This window comes from Telmatherina bonti, assembly GCF_933228915.1.
Source record: "Telmatherina bonti genome assembly, chromosome: 22".
Lineage (NCBI taxonomy): Eukaryota > Metazoa > Chordata > Actinopteri > Atheriniformes > Telmatherinidae > Telmatherina > Telmatherina bonti.
Genome location: NC_136631.1, coordinates 17,182,679 through 17,199,496, shown reverse-complemented (window position 1 = coordinate 17,199,496; position 16,818 = coordinate 17,182,679). Strand labels below are relative to the sequence as shown.

The 16,818-nt window shown below is 39.4% G+C and overlaps 1 protein-coding gene across 1 annotated transcript in view; it reads right to left on the bottom strand.

Annotated features, from left to right (window-relative positions):
* mnat1 (MNAT1 component of CDK activating kinase) overlaps positions 1 to 16,818 on the bottom strand; it is a 34,903-nt gene that overhangs the window by 15,573 nt on the left and 2,512 nt on the right. The window contains exons 3-7 of the mRNA XM_079262096.1: positions 12,373 to 12,525; positions 11,904 to 11,977; positions 11,245 to 11,348; positions 10,914 to 11,054; positions 8,566 to 8,697 (exon numbers count right to left, since the gene is read on the bottom strand). Coding sequence (XP_079118222.1) covers positions 8,566 to 8,697; positions 10,914 to 11,054; positions 11,245 to 11,348; positions 11,904 to 11,977; positions 12,373 to 12,525 — 604 coding nt within the window. The remainder of the gene's footprint in view (positions 1 to 8,565; positions 8,698 to 10,913; positions 11,055 to 11,244; positions 11,349 to 11,903; positions 11,978 to 12,372; positions 12,526 to 16,818) is intronic.

The window sequence follows — 16,818 nt, the reverse complement described above, 5'->3', positions numbered from 1 at the left end:
ATGATGTTTAAGCAAGCATTGACTGGTTTGGAAAGCAGCAAAGGAAGGCTGAGACAAAAGGAAGATAAAAAAGATAAGAGAAAGTTGAGAGAAAAAAAAGTTGTGGGGGAAGAATAAACAACAGAACACAGAGGGGAGCTGATGAAAACCAAACTAAACAAGTAACATGTGCCCTGTGGCCAAAGACTGCCCTCCCCACCCTCACATGCTTTGGCCAATGCAAACGCACACAAAGGGAAATAGCACAACAAAAGCTGAGCTTGATGTTACAAAAACACCAAGGGCATACACGGTGAGTTGGGGATAGATGTAAAGCTTCTTTAGTAAATACAAACAAAGCCAAAGATGTCATATTCCCAGAAAATCATGCAGGGTAGTTTGACTAACAAAGACAAAATGTAACAGTACAATACACTTACTCATTAAACTTCAGAAGAGTGATAAATTTAAACAGATTTCCCACACTTTCTAGTTGTAGTTCAGGCAAAACGCATTAAAACAATTACATGTAGCTTCCATGTAAGTCATTCATACACAATTACCAACTTTTCATGCCTTGTAATACTATAGATCATTGTAAGCAATGATGCAAATCACTGACATGGCCAAATACCAAAATATATATGGTGGTAAAAGCATTATATCATAAAAAGGAAAATCCCATCACTGTATGAAAGGATTTACAGTTAATACAACATATTGTTCACATCACCCCATTCCTACTCCCCAGATTGACTTTCAACTATCTTAACAGAACAAGTCTGAACCTGCTGCTTTCAGTAGTGGTTTGTGGCTTGTGCAGGTGGGAAGAGGAACAAAGGTAGTGACAGTGGTAGCACATTAACAGCAAGAGTGGGTTTTTCCCCATCGAGGAAATTATGGAAGTTAAATGACAAAAAAAAAAAAGGGAAAAAAAAAGAAAGAAACACAAATCACCTGCTTACCATGCATTTTCAAGCAGAAAATCGAGCACTATTCTCTTATGTCAAAACAGCCCTTGTGCGACATAAATTAAACTATGCTTCTTAACTATGAGAGACAACTGCACTCCCAATTTTTAAACACTACTTTAGACTTGAAAGTGGGCTTTTACATTATTGTTTTAAAAAATTAAAACACTAGAAATACACTTTACTATGGATTCACTCAACCTTTAACCTAAAGGTACAAGTGAGCAGTTGCCCTAACCCATTCATCCATCCAACACACAGGAGCTTCAGCACAAGCTAATGAAACCCAGACCAGCAAGCGCAATCCCAGTCACTCTCCCTCTCTTTCACACTCTGTCCGTCTCTCCATCCATCTTCTTTCAGACTTTCAGCACTGTTTAACTGCCCTACTGCGCCAGTCAAAGACATGAACTGGGACGAGGGGGTGGAGGGACAAGTAGAAGAAGAAAGGTCCACGGTGTAGGACCCATAAAGAAAGACAGCAGCAAATTGGAAGCTGAAGACGGCTGAAGTTCAGTAAATCAGATTTTTAAGTGACAGACAGAACAGACCCAGCCCCCGGTATGGAGACATTGTTGTTGCATTCCTCTGCAAGGGCACCTTGAAAGGCCACCTTGAAAACTGGCATCAGCACATCCAACATTACAAAACAGCACAAAATCTTTAAAAAAAAAAAAAAAAAAAACTCCTGGATATATTTACAAAAACAATTAATCACATATAAAGTTATTTTGATAGGTGACAAGCTGAGTGTCCGTAAGCACAAAGCTATGCTCTATCAGGACTGCCCTGCATTGTAACTAATAATACTTTTGAAACTTTCAATCGTGTTCTCATCACCTCCTATTTAAAGCCTGTTTGAGTTACGGCATATGAATGTTAGTTTGAAAACACTCCAGAGAAAGAAAGCAAGAGGGGGAAAGAGATGGGACCCCCAACCCGACCCAGCAGAGCAGAAATGGTGAAAGGACTAGAGGCCATTGGAACAACATGCCTGAAACAGCCAATTCAAACATCTGTTTTTCTCATCATGGACACCCATCCTACTACCTATACAGCATTGTGTGCATTTTAAGTTTGTCTATGTTACTGGTATTTTAATTATTTTATTACCCTTGTGGCACTGAAGTAATACTCTGGGAGCCATCAATCTTCATAAAACCACAGGGGAGGATGATTTAAGGAAATCATTATCATACCAGGGGGAATATTCCTACATGTGTGCCTCTGCCTCAGATGCAGACATTTATAGTATTCTGGTAACACCATATCACTTTCAAGAAACAGGCCTGCTATAACAGGTCAAATGAAACAGTCACAGGTGCCCATACTCCATTTGTTGGAGGAAAGGCAGCAGGCGTGCTGGTTCAATAAACTGTTCTATGCCTCTTGGACTGGATTTGGGTGTGATTCACAATAACACTACTATCTATTCATCCTGTTGTTCATCTTACTAGCACATGGGAAAGCAACATGGTTTGCACATCTGACTAAATGATGTGAGAGACATTCAAGCAACCTTTTATGGAACAGAGGTCTAATAAAAGTCAGATTAATTTCAGGCTACAAGAGGTTGTCCCTCTTGTAGCCCAATGACTGTGCCAAATCTGCAACAAAAATCAGCAGTGCCCAGGTCTGTTCAAAAGGAACTTACAAATGTATTAATCGACACGGCAAGCCTGAGTCCATTAACTTGTATAAACTGAGTTCTGTAGATGCGATACCCTCATTACCTGCCAATAATCATTGATGCTTTGTACCATCAAATTGTCATGCTTCTTTAGGCTGTGCTATAACATAAGTTGAATTGGAAAATCAACTAAAATTAGATTTTTTTCAATTTATTACCAAATGAAGCATTTTTCAGTGCTTAATAGTAAATAATATCAGATTAAATTGGTCAAACAAAAAGCTCTTACTCAGTGTTTAAAATGTCAGTTTTGATAACTCTATCGTGGGTTACTATTCAAAATTACACTGGAAAAACATGCTCCACACACAGGACAAATACCAGCCTACTCCAGCACCCCTACCTCTCCTCTAACTTTGCAGCTCAGCAGGACACATCAAGGTTGCAGAGACCAACCTCTCCATCAGCACCTCCCCACAACATACACAGGCACACAAACACAATCTCACACATCCGCTTGGTTCCCAAGGGTTTAGGGAGTCACTGCTCAGGATTGACTGGGGCCCTCTTCACTACTGTGTAAACTGATCACCAGAACAATGGAAAGGGGAATTGTATCATTGTATACAAGGTAAAAATGATAAGCAAACTTAGGAGCTAAGCTAGTACCTCCCCATTCTCACCCGTAACTTTCTTCTTTTGCTCCGACACTGTGAGTGCTTCTGTATGGATAAAGACCTTTGAGCCACTGACTGACCCACTGAACAGCAAGTAGCAAGTGTAAAAACTGCTGCCTCTCTATGCCTTACAAGTTTAAATATAACTGCCTGACCAGTGGCAGCTGCCATAGTGCAAAGCCCCCAAAGCTGACAACTCCTTTTTCCGCTAGGCCAGCCTGCATGTGTGCAAGGTTTGCTGAGGCCAATCTAAATCGGACAGAGCCAGGGACAGAGGTGTGAATGCCCACATGTGCCGATGCCAATCAAGGCTCACAGTTCTCTTTATCCACATTCAGGTTAGCCTCTCTTTCCAAACCCTTTTCAGCCATCAACCTGCATGGTAGCACACCAATAAAAAGGAAAAGACATCAAATAAGGATGTCCGTTCTCTTTCTTTTGGATTTGAGATGTTTTTGTGTGTCTGTTCATTACTTTTTTAAAGAGATATGAAGATAAAGCTGAAGAGGAGTCAGTGGGGGTTGCAGTGAGTATACAGCAACAAACTCCTCGGTAAAACAGGTTAGGCGAGTCTGCTACAACAAAGTGAAGCAAAACTTGCCTGAGTGCATGTACTGAGCAGAGGTCACATTGTAGAGGACTGAACCAAGTACAAAAAAAGAGGTCTGTGCAAATAAGCTTACAGCATGTGTGTGCGTGTACATGCATTTGTGTTTTCAGTGGTAGTCAAATTCAACTGCCTAAGTGTAGAACGGATTATAGCCAGAGAACCCGGGGGGTTTTCAGCCAGCTTCATATCATTGTTTAGGGATACACTTTCCACCCTCATCTGGCTGATTGTGTGTGTGTGTGTAAATTGCACTTTGTTCATGTGCACATTTGCCTTCTGCTTTCATTCAATGCCCGCGCCGGCCTCGTCAGGTATGTCAGCTGCTCTGTCGGCTGTGAGTAGTGGATTGGGCCCCAGCAGTGCTGGACCCTGGGACCTTTCATTTAAGATGGCGCTGAAAGCTCTCCCAAGGTGGAAAGATTCCCCATCGGTCAACTGCTTTCAGGAATGGAACACAGCAGCAAGTGAGAATAATCCCCGACGGCATAAACACACTCTTTAGACGGAAAATTATAAAGACTTGTTTTTCACAGACACATTTACCACTGGAGCTGACACAGTCAGTAACATTTTTAAACTACACCTAATTCATATGCTGATTTTATTTATCTTATATCTATTTTGGTCAAAGCAGGTGGCAAATATGGTGACATGTCACCATGACTCTTGCCATCATACTTGGATGTGACGCTGCTCTTGTGTCAGAAAATAACAAGCAACCTGTTTAAACAGTGAATCGTTGCTTCCCTCCCACACAGAGTTTTCTTTTGATATCAGTGGACATCCATTTTAAAAAGACACTTTTTTCTTCAAAGGATGTGTACTTAGACTGGGTGTGTGTGTGTGTGTGTGGGTGGGGGGGGGGGGGGGTTCTATTTATGTGTGTGCATGCACCCGCACACAGGTATGTCTCTCTGGGTTCAATAGAGAGCCTACAAAGTGAAGGATTACTGAGTGGTTCCAAACCATTCCTGAGGCAAGACCAGGCCTATCCCACCTCCCATCACACCTGGACGAAGACTACTTTCTTTTGGGATTGGCCAACTTCCTCTACAGTCCATTCAACACCAATGTTAACACACAGCCAGAAATATCTGGGCCTGTTCTGGAGTCCCCATAAGCAGTTCAGATAAAAACCACTCTGGCACTGAGCGGTGCCAGCATGGCTGAGAAGTCCCCTCTCATGTTCAAAGCAGACTACATATGACGAGTAGATGCAACATAAGATCACTCTTTAAAGTCTAGAATGCGTGGGAAGCGGAGGAAGAATTGGTGTCCTCATGTTCCATGGACTGGATGTCTTAAAGACAAGCAGACATGTCATTCTGCTAGTGTGTGCTCACCTTGGCCTGGGGTGAAGCAGCTGACTGAAGTGCTGTAAAGTGAAGTGGAGGCTGTGGTGTGGGGAAGGGGAAGTCACATGCTCCTAAAATTCAGCTTCTGACACTTTTGAATTTCTACAAGTCAAAGGACCCAGATGCAAAAATAACAACACCTGAAATAAACGTACTCAAACATGCTTGACAAAAAACACTTTGGACTCCACAAGATTCATTTACCAAACATGCTGTTGGTCCCAAAATTATTTTGGTTCATAAAATCAAGCAAAAATCCCAAAGATATTTCCTTTTAATGATAAAGGAAAAATCTAAAGTTACTCGATTAATATTTGCTTAATAAAGACAATAATGACTTGCTGTAAAGTAATATCAACTAAGTGTATTCGAGCTTTATCTATGTGTTTAATTATTATTACTATTTCAATTCTGATTTCAATTCTCATTTGCTCTCCTAATTTCTGCAGAAGAAAAACAGAAAACCCTGCTTGCCACAAAAGACTGCAACCTAGCAGATAAATGAATTCCAGCAATCTGCAGGAATCTACTGCTCTGTGCTGAAACCCCCTCCAAGTCAAACAGAAGTAATTCTTCTGGACTTTGAGGTGAAGGGAAATCCAAACCCACACGTTCCCCTGACTCAAGTCTCTCGGTCCAACTGTGCAGATGTATGGTGAGAGCTCTGCTCCACCAACAGCAGCTCAAATGGGAAGATTAAGAAAAATTGGAGAGAAAAAAAAAAAGAAGTGAAGAAAAACAGCCACAGAATAAGCCAAAAGCAACATAATCATGCTGTTTCTCTCTCCATCAGCAAATTCAACTTCACAGCGTATATCAAGAGGGTGAAAGTCAAAGCATAATATTCTTCATCTCAGTCGATTCAGTGCTTTTACAGTGGTGGTGTAAGAGTATGTCAATACCTAGTTTTAAGCTTTAGGTGAGCATGGAGCAGATATCTGTCTCACGCACCACTGAACTGTTAGAAGACAAGCATACCTTATGGGGGTTGCTGTGGAAGAGTTGGGAATGATGACACAGCCTATCTCATCACAGTAAAATGAAAATAAACGACTGGAAACCAGAACAACAGCCAAGCAGAATGTCTCCCTAGACATGATGTTCATAGAGCTGCAAACAGAGCAGCCAAAACCCTGAGCCCTCATGCTTTATCTGTTTGGGACCCACTGCTTCCTCAGAGGAATGTGACGACATGACTTAAGGAGTCAGGGTATGTTTCCATGCTGTGTAAGTGCCAGAAACAAAGGAAGATGCTCCGTTTGAAGGTCTGAGTCATTGAACAAACGACCCACATAAAGTTAAAATGAGAAGTAAACCACAGTTCACAAAGGAACATTTTGTTTCAACAGTTGTTTGGTTTTTATCTGATTCATTATTTTATTATAATGCTCATATTTTATTATGTTTACTATATTATTTAGTTTTCTGTTGCACTCCAGGTTCTAATTGAAAAACTAAATTTAGTTTGCTTGTGCAAGTAAACACTTAATGAAAATGATCATATAAAGAACCCTTGCTCTTTTAGCACTCGGGAACAGCTGTATAATATCGACATCACTTTAACTAATCCAACCATATTCTCATTTATGTGTTAATCCAAACCAGTTCACCTACACATGGCAATATAGATATGGATTTTCTGGAGCAGAGGGGAAAAAAACTAATGTTTGACAAAACTTCAAACCTTTTTAACAACATAAACAAAGCTGAAAATGTAGGAGCTTTGGAAAAGCTGGTGTATGTGATTGCACTAAACTTCAGAAGTGGCCCTGATAGATTCACTCTCCCAGCAGATACCTTTGTGATTATAAGTTATGAATAAGAGCTAACCATACCACAATCGTTCGATATGTTGTGAGCATAAAGTGCCCGGTGAATGCGGTCAGTTCACAAAAACAGAACTTGAGGACAACATAATTCATGTGCTTATCAAGAGAAATATATGTATCAAACATGAGGAAGAATAATAAATGTTTACTGCAAATGATTAAACAGTAGGGCTGCAACTGACTATTATTTCAATAGTCGACTGTAAATCATTTTTTGGATTAGTCACGATTATTTCTGTCCCGCCCACCATCTGTGCTTCCAGTTGACGCAGCTCTTTTTACAGTCTCCAGTATGTTTTACCCCACTCTCTTCATTTGCATCATATGAACGTCATCCTGATTCCCAGTCAGTCAGGTTGAATATTAAATTTAAGCTTAACAGCTTACTATTAATTTATTTTGAAACATTCAAACTATAGTGTCATATCCAAGCTGTTCAGAATTTGCCTCAAAAGGAAAACAAACAAAAATTTTTTTTAACATCTCATTTTGTTTTTGTTTCAGATGCACATGCATGAGTGTCGTGCTGCCATGGTATGCCAACTCTGTGTGGCAGACTACACATTTCACCTGTTTGACACTCGGTTTAGCGTGAAACTGTCTGAAAAGCCGTGGTTGGTGAATGGCGTTAAGTTGGCTGGCGCAGCATTTCATGAGCAAAATCGTTATGGGCGTTAACGCGACACGTCGACAATGAAATTTCGCATCGATGAATTTGTCAACAAATTATTGCATGATGATGCAATGATAGTACATCTTTCCTTCAATAAAAATTGTTTTAAAAAAAAAAGGGGTTCAAGGATTCATAAACTTATAGTAAAATAATCCTTTAAAAAATGGTTTTCAGCTGTAAAGCTAAATGTAGAAGCCATATGAGAAAACTATATTAACACAACATTAAATAACATTTGCAGCAAAAAACACAAGAACATATGTGTTTTCCTCAACTTCTAATAATTGTTAGTTGTCATAGCATTTCATTGGTTAAACTTTTGGTGACAGAAGTTTTTGTGGTATAGATAGATATTCTGGAAAGATCTAAAACAAATCCAGACTTTGACAAATAATTTATTGCAAAAATAATTTAGCAATGTCAGTTCAAACTTAAAAGAAAATTTGAGGGTTTTTTTTTTGCTTTTTCCTCAATTGTATAAATTTAGACATTTATGATAATTCAGGATATGAACTGGGAAGGTTACTTGAGTTGGTACGAAATCTAAATTCATTAGAAGCAACAACACCCAGTCTGATGAACGCATGCCAACATGCAACAGGCCCTTTGAGGGTATTTAAAAAAGTACTGGTCTCTACAAAGAGCTGTCCAGCTACAATGGAGGGCAAAAAGTGTTTTTATTTTTTTATTTTTTTTATAGTTCTACAAACAAGAAGCCATCATAGTGAGATTTCTTAGTTCTCTATGACAAAACTCCACAAGAAAGCTTGAGGAAATAATTGCTCAGCCAGACAGTGAAAAGATGTCAGAAAGCTATCATTCTTTTGGTGTTTCCACTTACCATATGGATTCCCGTAGAAAATTTACTGGCAGGCTTTGCAGTCTGTTTCTGCTGCTCTATTTCAGTCTCCAGCTGGGCAGCACGGGCCTTGTGTTGGGCAAGTAAGATGGCAGCAGGAAGCCGAGACTGTTCCTGGAGAAAAACATGGAATTTGGGATTTTATGAGATTTAGATACATGTAATAAAGTGCCTCATTAAGAACTTTTACCTCACAGGAGAACAGAAGCAAAAAAACCCTTCATGTCTGTAACTAGATAACCATCAGAAAATGATGCTTTCATGCAAGCTGGCACAGAACTGAAGGAGTCATATTAACAAAATTGTGGCACTGCAGGGGAGGTTGCTTCAAGTGCACTGTACCGCCTTCACCTCCATTAAATGCAAGGTCAGACGTTTCAATTTCTTCAATGGAGTGTTGCCAAGGACAGAGGTCTAAGAACACAGGCTTAAAAAGTTGAGAAGGTAGGACATTTTAAATGGGTTGGAGAGTAATGGTGACACAATATCTAAGTTCTGTCCTTTTTTTCACCTCTGCCAGGTCAGAGGTTATGTTTTCAGTGACATTGGTTCTTCTGTCTGTTTGCAACATAACTCAAAGCATAAAGAACAGATTTTGATTAAATTTTCAGGAAATCCCTTAAATGGAATAAAGAACAAGCAATTACATTTTTTTTGGGGGGGGGGGATTCTTTACAGGCACAAACAAACAGGAACATCTGTGAACTTTCTCACATCTAGGCTCTCAGCAGTGAAAACAACAGGCTGCTAAAGCGTTAACACCACTGGATTTTCTGTGTCGATCCTCATAGAATAGCGTTTGATTTTTTATAGTGAGTTGAACAATTATTATGATGTTACTTTTTTTTAATGTAAGGCTGTTTTAGTATAGATGCTACAAAGACCATGAAATAGCTGGTTCCAGTAGCTCTGAAATGAATTGGCTATAGGTAACTTTTGTGAGGTTCTCAAGATAGACATAAAGGCACTCATTTAATCCTACTGCTTCATATCTTTTTTTTAGTTTTGACATGAAGGGTATTAATAACTATTTGATGTTTTGGATAATTTTCCATTAAAGACTGATGGAGAAAAGTTAAAACCATGAAGCTACCCATTTTATTATGGGCCAACTACTGAGACTTGTGACCACTGTGTTGTGAGAGTTTGCCGCTGCACATGGAGAGATAGGGATAATTTTGCCAGTTGAGTTTCTAATGAAAAGTATAATGTGCACGATCAATGGAAATTGGTAGAGGTTGCTCTGTGAGTGCTTCTAGTTTGTTGCTTGTTTTATCAAAAGCAATTCAAAGTGAACCAAAATTTATTTAATAGATCCACAGGATAACACATTCTAATCTCAATGCAAGTCTAGATAGCTGTCACTAATTCATACAAAAGTAAAGCACAACTGGAGGTAAATCATTGTGATTCAATTTATATCATTTTAAACTTTCATTAGAAAAAGTCTGTTGTGTTCAATGTCCCCAGTGATGTTGACAGGCAAATATGGAATCTAAAGTATGTGTGGATAAATGTTATGTGTGACTGTGAGAATGATAACAAAAAATTAATTGTTAATTATTCGTAACAGCACAATGATCGCACATCCACCCAGGTCCATTAGTCTCCATTAGTACAAATGGCAACATATCTGGCAAATGAGGCATGAACCAACAAGGACACCTGTTTTGAGGATAAACTTTATCTGTGTTATCCACATCTTCACAACGAACTGTAGACTGATTACATCTCTACCCATGGGAGGTGTCAGCATAGCTGCCTCAAATGTATGTATAGTATGTATGTATAGGACTATGTATGTATGTATGTATAGTATGTATAGGACTACATGTGGGTCTGCAGTCCCAATCCGTTAGTGCACATGGATAGAGAAAGCATGAATTCCCTTTATGCTTTCAGGCCACAGGACTACAGATGTCAGAGCTCAGGAGAGTTTCCCCAAAGGGGGGTTAGAGCTGATCTCATCTGCCTACAGTTAACAGGCCATGTGCCTTAAACAAACAAACACACAGCTTAGCCTGCTATCTGTGATGGTCCTTCAGCAGGCTGCTCTGCAGGAACAATAACCTCCAAAGCCCACAGCTAAACACAATGGAGCCTATAGGCTTTGGAATCACAGCAGAAGAACAATGCACCCAACAGCACAATGACTGGTAATAAACTCTTAATGATCTCCCCACTTTGAACCCTTAAAGCTTAACGTATTTATTTATATATTATATATATATATATATATATATATATATATATATATATATATATATATATATATATATATACACACACACACACACAAATACAATACCAGCCAAAATTTTGCATCTCACCAGTTCATCCAAGAGAGACTGTTTGCTCTTCCTCTTGGCCTGCAGCTGCCTCTGCTCCTCCTGCAGCACCTCCAGTCTCCGCTGCTCATTGCTCTGCTGTTCCAGCAGTAGCAGCTCTTCCAGTTCTTCCTGTTCTCGTGTCTGAGGATTAGAAAGAAACAAAATATTGCTAAATACTGGTCAAGCAGTGACCACAAGGCTGTATACTCTAGCAGTGCTGAAATGCATAAAAAACTGTCTTGAAGTTTAAGAATTTTATTTGTATTTTAGAGAATAAATATTATTGCGAATGCCATGTATACCATGCCATGTACACACTTAAAGTACATACAAGTTTTGCTTTATTTCTCTGTATGACATCTCTGTTTTCTTTCTGGTACTGCTCCATTCTCAGCTTGGTGTTCTCCACATCAATGTTGTTTGTCAAGTTGTACACTATATAGAAGAGACAACAGCCAAGGTTAACATTTTTAACTGGACAGATGCATTAAAATTTGTTATATTTTTCATAAATACTTTTTGAAGCGTAACCATTTATTCCAAGTTTATTCATATGGGTCTTACATGTTTTTCCTTAATACAGTGGAAGATTTTTCTCCACACTCAAATTCATATTTCAATAATGATGTAATATGAGTTACAGTATAATGCTACCACCATTGTGAAAAAGTATCCAACTTCATAGACCTTAAAGTAGAATTTAATTATACTTTTAAATGGTTAAGAAGTGCAAAGAATGCATGAGAAAATTTTGCAAATCTCAAATCATCATCATCAGATCAAATCAAGGAGGCACATCAAATCAACATCGAGGGGGGCTAAATACACCGCGTCCTGCTCTACTAATACGCTCAAGCTGAAAGTCCTCCAAGGCTTGCACACTGTTGAAAGTATTCCTAATCAATGCGCCTGGTTTGTACTAATGCCTGGAAAACACCCAGTTGAGCAGAAACGATAACACTTCTCTCAAATTGACTCTAGTGCACCTACCTATGTCCTCCACTTGCTCCAGATAATCATTGTATTCTCTTAAGCTGGGGAAGTCAAAATCTCTCTTGTTATAACTGCAGAGAAATAAATAAGAAGTAAAAGAAAATGATGGTGTAAAGAGCAAAACTTGATGAGAACAAATACACACTAACATTAATAGCATCCATTAAATCAACCATTTTATAATACCAGGTCTGCATACTTCCTCATAGACACACTTTAGATGTCAATTAGGGGCTATTAAAAACACAGATAAGAGGGAGAGAAAGAGGGCAGGGAGGGGCAGCGAAGTAAAAATCTGGCAGAGAAAGAGCCTTCCCATTTGAGCCCCCCCGGGGACATTCATTGTCTACAAAACAAACAGTGTAATGAGAAAGACAAAGGCCGCTTAAGAAGTGGGAGGAGGCATGGTATGACACATAAACACATGGAGCCACACCCCTAACCTTCATGGTTTCTCTTCACTCACATTTTCATCACCTTCTTGCGGATCTCCACCTCTTTATCTACGGTAGGGTCTTCAAAGAGCTGCACACGAAAGTTGCTCTTCCTCAGAGGTGTGTTGCACTGCACACAGTTTCCTGAGCCCCGCACAAACAGCATCTCTACGCAGTTCTCGCATCTGTGCAGAAAACAACAACAAAAAAATGACAATTCAGCGATGCTGGATGTTAGAGAGGTGATCCACTGCAAACATCCCCACAAATCATGCATGTACAAGTGTGTGCAGTGCTGAGATACAATTTTCTTTAAAGTGCATTTTGTGTTATTGTTATGCCTGTAAGCCACGGTGGCTCATCCCGGTCCTATGAGTGCCGCGATCCAGCAGGTTTTCCATGAGTCCCTGTTTCAACACAATCGACTCAAACTAATGAGTTACTGTGCAGAACTTGATAGGCTGTTTGATTCAGGTGCGTTGACACACAAATACGTTGAAAACCCGCTGGAATGAGCAACCCTGATGTAAGCCATCATCAGGCACAATGGGTGATAATGGGGCATGAGAATATTTCCTCTGAGTGCTCAAAGATAGCTGGATTATGATTGGAATGTCGATTAGGCTGCCTCCCACTCTCAGACAAGAGGAAATTAGTCTGACACCCCATCAGTGGAGTGTCTGTCTGCACTAGACAAAGATTTGCTTTATTGTTATTTCAACAAACCTCAGCTAATCTGCCATGTTGCATATTGAGAAAAAATCCAGATCAGAGAGTCACTGCACAGTCTCCCTTCAAGAATAGACTACATCTTGTGCAAATCAAGTGGGACGAAAATGGAAATCTAGTTTTGTATTTTCCATTGTTCAAAAAAACTAGTCATTTGTACTTAAAACTTTAAGTTATTATGAATTTTACCATTTAATAAAGGCAACAATGAGTCCATGTGTTATTTCAGCCTTTCTCCTCTATCTGAAATAAAAGATCCTTTCTGACATAGTCCCCTGGATGAAAAAAGAGAACATGTGTTATGGAGAGATTAAGCTCTCATTTGAAATAATGTGGAAATCTAGGCTGTTATTGATTAAAATATTTTATATAAATCTATTTAATGGATTTCCAAGACAAAATATGAGGCACATTCATGATGAGTTCTACAGGTGGCTTTTAGCTCCTCATGTGAACCCTGATTCTCCAGCAGGGATGGATTCAGAACAAAAAGATTATGAATTTCAGATTAAGTACACATTTAAACTGGAAGGTTTGCCTGGTAAACTCTGTGGCAACCCACCAGTAGGTCTACCTAAGGGCATTGTCCTGAGCTTAGTCATCAATTACACCTTTATGCAGGTGGGCGTTTACCCATCAGTCACAGTCAGTTGAAGACTGGACACTGCAGACAATGGGAATGTCCCTTTATCTGCCCTGATTGGGTGGAGAGCCTGGATAAACGTTTGCGGAGTGCACTCTTTTAATCAAGTCTCTGCGGAGCTTTATTTCCTCAGGAATCCACCTTCCTACTTGTGACCACCTTAAAAACAGACATCTGGTTTCCAAATGGCAAATTCTGCTTTTGAACACTGACACTATTCACAATAAATATGGCAAAGATGAGGGGAAAAAGGCAGATTTTTTAGCATTAATGGTTTGGTTGAGTCATTTCTTTTCAGAAAAAAAAAAAAATCACTGGAGCCAAGCTGAACGTTTCCCAGAAAACAAGCCTATTAGAACAGTCATCACAGAATCATCTTGCAAGACATTTCACTTTGTCAGCGAGACCAAAAGCAAAAAGCTAAATATGAAACTGCAGAGACATGAAGTTTGGCTGTTTACACCTAGCGTCTCAGATATGGGCAAACAAGCTCAACCTGCCAAATCTGATGTGATACAAAGTGACATAAAGCACTACTGCGATCATATGTCGATTTAGCTTGACTTTGATGAAGCAGTAATATCAAAAGTGAAAGGCGAACGACAAACAGAAGCATGAATGCTGTCCAGTTGGCGCTTCAAAACTATAAGGAGCCCCCACTCAAGTGCACCCTGGAAGAGGCAGATGTTCGCTGTGGCCTCAGGCTACAGGAGATCTATAGACCTTGCCATATGGAGGTAGATGGAGGGATTCAGCTTGTTTCCACAGGCCCACAAAGAGCCCATTCATCAACACTGGGCAAGGAGTGGGGCGTAGCTTGCCCCCTGCCCCATAAATGGACCACACAACAGAACTCTCCAAAGGGGAAATCCTGTGTAACTGTAGAGCAAAGGGGTGATCATCTAAAAGGGAGGGAGGAGACTTTGAGTCAATTTTCCATCTCATGAATTGTGCCAGCTTTCAAAATGTGTGTCTGTGAAGATCTGTAATCAAAAGGGGTCTCATAGACTTCTTGCCATGGCTACGGTACATTACTTGGTTTATAGAAAAGTCCTTTAAGTGAATAGACAGATGACTAACAGCTTGCCATTTCTTTGTCCCAAGGCTGTTGCCGCTGACTGAGTGCTTCTGACTCCTCCCTCTCTCACCTGTCCAGCTCAAAGCTCCAGGCTCCTATCTCTTCATCTGCAACTGTCAGCAGGTCAGAGAAGCGGGTGCTAATAGGAAGGTAAACAGGGTCCTAGCTCAGCAAAGACATTCTCCCACTAATACGCCACCTTTTAGGGACACTGCGTGAATCTTTGCCTTGTTCATTTGCTAGAAAATATGACAAAACGAGTATATTAACAAGAGCAAGTTGTCTAGGAATTTCATTTCTATTTATTGAAGTTTGTCCATCCTGTCAGCTTGACTATGCTCATGCTGTAATCGCCACCTAAGCCTGTTTGTCTTTGGCTGCCTGTGTCCTGTGTTAAATGCCATGGGGCCAGCATCATTCTGCAAAGGTAATAAATAATGTGCATAAAATGCCACTGGTAACAGGCATACAAAATGTGCTGTGTGGGAGTTTAAATTTAGATGCAAAGAGAAGCTTGATAAAATGATGTAATAATCTGGGTTCTTCAACTCAGACATCCAACCACACCATAGAAGAGACATACTTAGTTATTACAATGTATGAATAAATGCTAAATTGAATGAGAATCAGATGATGGCTTGCTTAACCCTTATTTAGGAAATGTTAAATAAAAAAAGCTTCCCATAAGTGTGTGCCTCAATTTCAAAATATTGTTTTTTTTTTGTCTTGCAAAGAATTCAAAACAAAGACAATCTACTTTACAGCCGTTTTCAGACAGAAAAAAAAAGTGGTGAGTGTTAATCTTACATTTAAATGCTGTACTATCAGATCAATAGTGAAAGTAAACAACAAACCAAGCCAGTATTGTTTTAACTGCATGACTGAGAGGAATAAATTTGATATGTTATGCAGCTTCCCACAGCTGTTATCTTTTAGATTTTTGCTAGCCAATACTTGTTGACTGCACAAATAAGAAATCTCTGTGAAATTGAAACACATTTTCAAACTGCAAGAACTACTTTCAACTACAAGAACCAAAACCTTCAGATATTCAATAAGATTCCTCCCAAATCAAATGCCACACAACATCAGCGATGAAAAGACTAATACAGTTTGTGAGTACAGCAGTTTCCTAGTGAGGCATAAATTCACTGTCGCACCAGCTCTCAGGAACAAACTCAAGGTGACCTAGGCTAGGACATCACTCCAAATTGCTTCATTGCAGAATCATTTTAATTTTCTGTGTGTAGCTGTGTATCCAGACAGAGGCAGTGAGTTATGAGCTTGCTGACCTGATGACAAAGCACGACCACTTCCTGATGGTACGGTCAATAAACAGACAGGGTCGAAAAAGATGCACTCATCAGGCTACCGCCGTCACTGCAAAATTCTCATGGAGACCATGTCCCCTTCGTTTAACTGTCCAGGATTTTCAGTAAATGACAAGGTTAAATATTTAAAAATAAATAAATAAAAAATGCACACCTGACAAGTTTTACCAACTGGTGACATAAAGATGATGCAGTCATGTCTGTGGCTGAATGAAGACAATAATAATTATCACTTAAGTGACAGAAATGCATTATTACATGGTGAATATAGTTTGATCAAAACAAATTTTAATGTAACATACATCAAAAGCCTTAAACATTACTTTAGTGTATGTTGATGTGTGATTTATATTTTCTGTCCTTCGTCAAAACCACAAATCCTTCATGAGTAAAATACTGACCACACTGAACCAACCACAGAACTTTAAACAAAGAGAAAAGGATAATGTATATGTATATGTATATGGTTTTACAAGTGGGTGAAATATAACAAAAGAAAAAACCCACTGACCTTTACAGTAAGAGGATCCAGGGGGGGGTTTCTGTTGTATGCAGTATTTTGCTGGCATGGTTTGGTTGTGTTTGCCCCCTTACAAGATTGGGTCACCAGAAATCAATACAAAGTTTTTCTACGTGATCACATGTATCTAAAATGAAATACATTTAACTCTTCTACAATGGTTGCAGTAATCTATTT